Consider the following 7721-nt stretch of genomic DNA (forward strand, 5'->3'; position numbering starts at 1 on the left):
CCTCTCTCTCCCTCTCTCCTCCTCTCCTCTCCTCTCCTCCCTCCCTCTCTCTCCCTCCCTCTCGTCCTCCCTCCCTCTTTCTCTCTCTCTCCTCCCCTCTCTCTCTCTCTCTCTCCTCCCTCCTCTCTCTCCCTCCCTCTCTCTCTCTCTCCTCCCTCCCTCTCTCTCTCCTCCCTCTCCTCTCTCCTCCCTCTCTCTCTCCTCCCTCTCTCCTCTCTCTCTCCTCCCTCTCCTCTCTCCTCCCTCTCTCTCTCCTCCCTCTCTCCTCTTTCTCTCTCCCTCCTCTCCTCTCCTCTCTCTCTCTCTCTCTCTCTCTCCCTCCCTCCCTCTCTCTCTCCTCCTCCCTCCCAGCTCTCTCTCTCTCTCTCCTCCCTCCCTCTCTCTCTCTCGCTCTCTCCCTCTCTCTCTCCTCTCTCCCTCTCCCTCCGAACCATCTCCGAACCTCTATCCTTCTCCCTCCAAACCTCCAAATAACTGCCACGTAGGTTAGGGCAACACGTGTCAGCCTCTTGTGCCTCTCACCCTCCTTAATAGAATAGATAGATATTGGTGAAGTGATGAATTTTGTTCATCATCCTTCTTCTTGTAAGTGAGTAATCCATTGTTTTGCTTCATAAGAAGGACATCGCATTTCTTAAACCTTCTATAAAGAAGGTTTATCCTATTTTTGCCCTTCAAAAAGAAAAGATGAGGTGCCCTTCTAATTTGAGGGTTGCTTCTTAGCCAAGATTTCGGCATAGAAGGGTAGCCCTTGACTCTCCTCAACCCCTTTCATAGCACCTTCCCTGAGAATAACCGATGAAAGGGGGTCAAATCGAGGTCTCTTCGCTTTCCCTCCCGCTCCCCCTCCATGCAAGGACCGCGTGGCAAGCATGCACCACTCTCAGCACCCTCACACTCTCCTTCCAGCTCCTCCAAAGGACTTGATTTTTGGATGTGAAGATTCCTTGGAGTAGGATTGACCTAACCTTGCCACATCAGCAATAAACGTCAAGCTTAACCATGGTCAATTATTTAAACGTCAAGCTTAACCATGGTCAATTATTTACTAGGGTTAATTAAATGGAATCAAGGTTTGGCAAGCTGACATGGCAGATAGGGTTCTCTTGCCACGTGTCATCTAGGTACGTCAAAAATATGGAACGTGATGAACGGAAAGAGATTAGGCCACGTGTAATCTTCTCCTCCAACCAGGTATGCAGGTTCGATCATCCTGACTCCTCGACACGAATCAAGCCACAATCTCTGGAATCTCGGAATCTCTATCGTGGATGCAATTTTCTCTGCAAGTTTTACCATCACTTTGAAAAGCGCGGCATGTGGCACACTGTCTTTTGACAATTTGCCGATCGATCTTACAGGCAAGAAAGGAGGTTACCCTCGAAAACATTGAGTTACGCATACAATTCTTGGATTCAGCATCTCACATGCTCTTCTTAGAGCTCAATGAAAAGAAGCAGAAATCTTAGGCGAATTGCGAGCAAAGTTTGGCTCCATAACTTCTGAACTGCTGGATCTTAGCGGCCGCTCAGAAATCCACGCTTGAACAAAAGACAGGCTGCAGAAGCGTAGTCAAAGAACTTAGAACCTTGCCGGTTGGAGAAGATCTACTCAAGGTTGTGTATGCACATAAGATTTGCCCTTGAAAACTTCATACAAAGCTCAACATGGAAATGAACCATACAAATGACCATGATTTGTTCACCATAGCTCGGAATCGTGAACTAAAGTCACTATTTCAGCATCTCTACAACTTGGGAGTGAAAAATGCAAGCATGGAGTCTTGCAAGTTCAGCATTAGTCATAAGTTCGAGAGTTTCGGTAGTCAAGATCCCAAACAATATTTGGACGTACGAGACATGTGAGAACTGAGTGAAAACACAAGCCCCATTGTAAGGCATGAACACAAACACAAACTCATCTCCATCCAACTCATCTCCATCCAACTCCCAACATAAAGCATAGGTCCAATTCAAAGGATTTGATACCCTGTGAAGAGAGGAGGCTATAAGTATGAGAATACACCATAGAACCGACAATGTACAACTCTGCTGAAGAATGAAGAGAAATGAGAATATATATAACTTATCCCTTAGGGTTAGGGCTAGGCTTTTCCCATGTTCCCTTTCAGGGTCCTCTCTAGACTTTAGTATAAGTTACACTATTTTCAAGAACATTGACTTAAAGAGGTGGTCGACCAGAGAATCCCATCCACCCTCAAAGCTTGCTTGTGGTCAAATGTCAATCAAAGCTCCCTTCTATTTCTTCTGATTGGCCTCTCATGGAGGATTGCCTATTGACCCCTCGCTTGATGAGCAGGAAGTGATGAGATGGCACCTGCCACTGATGCACTAGTGGACCATCTATCTGGCATTCAACCTAGACATGCCAGGCGGTGCAGTAGATTAGGAGATGTGCCCTCAGGATCCTGATTCCTCAATTAATTGGTGTAATAGGTCGCCTAGCTTTCTAAGTCACAGCAGATTTTCAACATGAGGTCGTGGCAGATTCGCAGCGTAGCTGATTCAGGATATCTTGATGGTCAGGTTCGAGATCACTCTGGTTATACCGACACCCTAAGGAGAGCCTCCCACCCCCTCATGATGACATTTCAGACACCATAGCCGGTATTACTACCTGGCATATCCGAGTAGTCTACTTAATCGGTAGACAGGAGACTCAACCTGCAGCCACCATGAGAGTCATCTGCCTCATCTACACCTTGAGCTCTGTCAGGTCCAGAAGATTCTTGTAAGACATTTAATTGTCATGAAGCCTTTCGGAAGACCTAGCCTCCATGCATTGTCATATCACAAGAGAGGTATATGTGGATTGTATAGCCCCACAATTAGCTCCCTGCTGCTGCTCCTGGGTTCTTTTAGGCAATGAGCAGAGAAGCTCATGAACTATCCCACAAGAGATTGGTCCGCACATTCCAGGCTAGTGGACAGCAGTGTAAATTCTCTTTCAAAGCTTAATTCCTACTTTTGGTGGGGATGGGGGATGGATGATGGAACTAAACTGCCTATAGAGTGCATACTAATTGAATCAATCTAGTACGACAGCCCACAAGATAACAAAAGCATAAACACTAATTTCAAAAAGACACTCTCATGGGGCTTGAGTATGGTAGGAACAGCTACCATGACGGATGCAGTGTAAAATGACGTTCGAAGAGAATGACAAAACAGTTACCAACCTCTTCTAAGGCAGCCGGGGCTTGCTTTGTTAGAATAGCAAGAACTTGTCTCATGGTTGGGCGTTTATCTGGATCTGAATCTGTAGCAGTAAGGCCAACAAAAAATAGCCTTTCCATTTCATCAACATCGAAGTCTCCGGCCAGGCGTGGATCAGCTGCTTCCATTAGTCTTCCTTGTTTATTCAGGTCCCTCACCTTTTCCAATAAGAAATAGAAATCAGATTCAAAGGCAAATTGAAAGCTTGGTCGCCCACATGCCACCTCCAGAGCAACAATACCGAAGCTGAAAACATCAGATTCTACAGTAGGAAGCCGAGTCGTGGCAATCTCTGGGGCAATGTAACCGATTGTGCCAACCGCATTCGTGGACCGTGGAATAACATTAGGATCAACAATACGTGCCAGGCCAAAGTCTCCGAGTTTTGCCTCAAAATTGGCATCCAGCATAATATTACTGGGCTTCACATCCCTGTGCACAACTCGTTTCCCTCCTTCCTCGTGAAGATACAACATTGCTGTGCCTAAACCACAAACTATCGTATATCGAAGATGCCAATCAATGATGAATTCGCTGTTTGCGAATAACAACTTATCTAGACTGCCTCTCGGCATATAGTCATACACAACCAGTACCTCTCCTTTGTGTTTGCACCATCCTTGAAGCCGCACCAGATTTCGGTGATTCAGCTCACTTATGATACGCAATTCAGAAACAAGGTCAACCATTCCCCTGCCCCCTTTCTCAGCCGCAGCCACCCTTTTTATTGCTACTTGTAACCCGCCCCTTCTCAAAATGCCCTTGTAAACCTGTCCTTGGGCCCCTTGTCCCAGTAATTCTGAGGGGTTGAAACCCTTGGTGGCAGAATAGAGTTCCTTGTACTTAAACCTCTGATGACCAATGTCGGAAATGTTTATTTCTCCTTCGTTTTTCCGTCGATTTTTCCGCGTCGATCTCAAACGCCCAAAAATAACTCCCACAATGATGATAACCACTGCACATACTCCCACAATCTCACTAAGGACAGGACGAAGCGAGTGTCCAGGTTGTCCGTCACCCGGGCAGAATGTGATCGTGAAATCGGCACCAGAACAAGTGAACGAAGATGATGCATCGTCGTGGAGATAGCTGGTGTAGGCCGTAGGGCAGAGATTCTTGAATAGTTGAGTGTAGTTGTTCGGCGTACAAGCGCTGGTGGAGCTATAATTTCGTGTGCAGCAGTATTGGTCCGTTTGGAAAGCGTTGCATGGGCTGGAGCACGCGAATGTGTTGCCGTTGTGGGGGACTCGCAGCTCGGGAGGGCAATAGTGAAGGACGTCGGCTGTGCAAGATGGGCTTCCGCAATTGAGAGCACTGGAGTTCTTGGAGGCCAATTTGGGAGATGGGGAGATGGCGAGGGGCAGATTGAAGCCGCCAACGAGAGAGATATCGTAGAAGTAGAGATTGTTGGATGCGGCTCCGAGCGTGAATTCGGCAAGGGTAACGGGCAAAGAGGTGCCATTGAGTTGGCATTGCAGGCCGCTGTGACCTTCACAGTTTCCACTATCACAGACGAAGTAATTGCTGGTGTTGAAGGTGCAACCAGTGCGTCCCCAGAAGCGTCCAGTCCAATCGGAAGGGACATGGACCGGGTTGGAGCTATCGGGGAGGATTCCCAACATTGTTAATGCGCCTCCTGGCAGAGAAGAACCGGAGATTGTATTGATGGCTGGCCAAACGACGCAGGAGCATCGATTAACCAGATTGAATGTCACTCCTGCATCCACAGAAACCATCCATCTATTGAATTATCAATCGTTCTATTCGTTATGCCAACATCTGTTAAATCGTTCTCGGTCGGTCGTAGCGATTCATAACGAATCAATTATATTCGAACGCAGTCTACAATCACTTTAGTAAAACTGATGGACGTAACTAGCTTTGAGACGCCAGCAAACTCGCTCTAACGTCTCCCTATTGCAAGGTTCCGTCCCTCACCGTTTCGATCCACACTGCACAGTACGTTAGTATTCGTCGATCTTCGGCCCTAAATCTTACGCGCTTACAACCTCTACAAAGGCTACGTACAACCACTGACCTTCAATTCATGCCCAAATTCCGACGCTCTAACATCTCTCTATTGCAGCGCTTTCGATCGTTAATAGCTCACAGTATGTATAGTCGTCGATCGTCGTCCCACAACCTTTACACAGGCAACGTGCAACCACTGACCTTCAGTTCAGATCCAGCAAACTCGCTCTAACGTCTCCCTATTTGCAAACTTATCTCCCTCAAACTTTCGGTCGTTAGCTCACAGCCTCCTTATCTTGTGCGCTTACAACCTGTACACAGGCAACGTGCTGACCTACCATTGATGCGCACATTCGGATGGGCACTCCGACAAATAAAAGAACTCCATTAGGATATCCGATATGTGTGTACCTGATACGAGGACGGAGAAGCAGCAGAGGGAGATGAAGATTGAGGTGAGGGGTGGCAGAGACGCCATGAAGCTCAAATTCAGGAGTTGTCGTTAAACAATTGAAGAAGAAGAAGAAGAGAGTTCTCGTCAAATGAGACAGCCTCCAAAGTGTACGTAAAGCTGCCTCAAATTTCAAATCTACGGCCAAGCATTTCAATTTTCCTGTGACATAAAGCTGAGATTTAATCTCAGCCGCCCCATCTAGCGACCTCCTTTATTATGTCAATTCTCAAAATTAAGTCCAAGCCTTACCAAATTTCTTCCCCTTCATCATAGTGACACTATTAGATAAGGGGGATTAGGCTAGATTCAGCTAAGTAAAGGGGTTGATTGCCTCTCTCTCTCTCTCTCTCTCTCTCTCTCTCTCTCTCTCACGTGCGCGAATTAAGGGGACAATTATCCCTTAATTATTCAATCCAGCACCCATATGCTCCCTCTCTATGTCCCTCATGTATGCGGGTATGAGTTCTGCATCCCTGCCATGCAGTTGTCATGTGAATTTTGTTTACAAAATTACAATCAATTTGCAATTGGTTCAAGTTCAAAACGATTAGCGGTTTAGTAGTTATGACTTTTTGAAATCGGGCTGCTCAATGCTCATACATTACAACAACATGATGAATTTCTACAAGGGAGGCCCACATACCTAGCCAGGTGCGACTGGGGGTAGGGGGTGCGGGGGCCTTGCTCCCAGTTGCACCTACTTAGGTATGTGTTGCCTCCTCTGTAGAAGCTCGTGATGTTGAATACTACAAGGGAAGGGCCAAGGGAAAATATCCAAAATGTCTTGTGATATCACCCTTCCTTCTTCATCCAATCATCCAACATTCATCAAAGACTACTCCCTTCCACATCAAGGTTACCCCACCAAAGCTTGAAGACCTCGCATCTTGCTCTTCCTTGTCTTTTCTCCCTTGGAGGCCTCTTATTACATCATGGTTCATATGAAATTCTCCATAATTATGCCTTCCCAAGGAAAAGCCGTGCAAATCACTTTCATGATTCCTATGAAGTCTCCTACTTCATAATAGAAACCTCTTAAAAGGAAATGTGTCCCTCCCTCAAATCATTATCTAAGTAAAAAGTCACCTTCAACTAGGAAAAGGTCATCATCCATTTATTAATCTCAAAACTTACCACCCCCACCTCTGGACACTACGTATGGGGGATGGATTATGGTTGGACTTTTTTGTTGAACAAGCTATGGATTAAAATAGATGTTGTGAGTTCGACCAACCCTAGCCCATTTGCCTATACATATAATAAGAGCAAACGCCATACATTTAATGCAACCTAAAAATAAAGGCTGGCTTTACTAAGAAAAAATGCATACTATGCCTTGCATAGCAAGGCTAAGGTGGCATTGCCATAAGACAGAGTGATTTCGCTATTATTGCAAAAGGCAAGGGTGGCATAGCCACTAGAGACAGTGCTTCTGCTGCTATTACAAGAGGCATTGATAGCTGGCTACCTTGGTGAAAGAGCATCATATCCAAAAGTATAAATAATACATTAATGGTTTTTAATATTATGGGGCCCTGGCAAGCAATTCAAAGGCTGAACAAATGCAAGTTGATGGCACAACATCAAATGTAAAGAAAGGCAAGCTCGAAGACAACTCCAGAGAGGCCACCGTATGAAATTTAAAGAAATCCACAACCAATTTCCAATACGTGCATTCAAATGACTAGATTCAATGGTTAATTTTGTGATCTAACTTTAGCTTCCAAAATCACACTCGAGTCACCTTGATGCAATAGATGGAGTTCCTCTATTCTTAGAATGTGTCAACAAAGTTTTGGAAGGCAAATACCCACCTCGAGTTCTTCTCTCAAGGAGCATGCATATTCTTTCAGTGGATCAAGGACTCAGCTTAGGAGTGCACATTGTTGAAGAGTGCTAGGGAATCGACCTGCTTTCCAAGAAGCTCGATCAATAGACCCGTGACTGCATTTTTTAAAAGAGTGATGGCCAAAAATAGATCCAATAGCCCCAAACTCTAACTAAACTTTATCCCCTCTAAATTAAATAATAACCAAAAAATACTTTGACTCCCTAAATAT

General features: G+C 45.5%; 1 protein-coding gene across 1 annotated transcript in view; it reads right to left on the reverse strand.

Annotated features, from left to right (window-relative positions):
- The window catches only part of LOC147884618 (PR5-like receptor kinase), a 10747-nt gene extending 5017 nt beyond the window's left edge, over window positions 1–5730 (reverse strand). The window contains exons 1-2 of the mRNA XM_087398033.1: window positions 5619–5730; window positions 3200–4953 (exon numbers count right to left, since the gene is read on the reverse strand). Of these exons, the coding sequence (XP_087254159.1) occupies window positions 3200–4953; window positions 5619–5685 (1821 nt within the window). The 5' untranslated portion in view covers window positions 5686–5730. The remainder of the gene's footprint in view (window positions 1–3199; window positions 4954–5618) is intronic.
- Window positions 5731–7721: the final 1991 nt, after the last annotated feature.

The sequence above is a fragment of the Dipteris shenzhenensis genome, chromosome 26, assembly GCF_047967505.1.
Source record: "Dipteris shenzhenensis isolate YYH24624 ecotype China chromosome 26, Dip_SZ_1.0, whole genome shotgun sequence".
NCBI lineage: Eukaryota > Viridiplantae > Streptophyta > Polypodiopsida > Gleicheniales > Dipteridaceae > Dipteris > Dipteris shenzhenensis.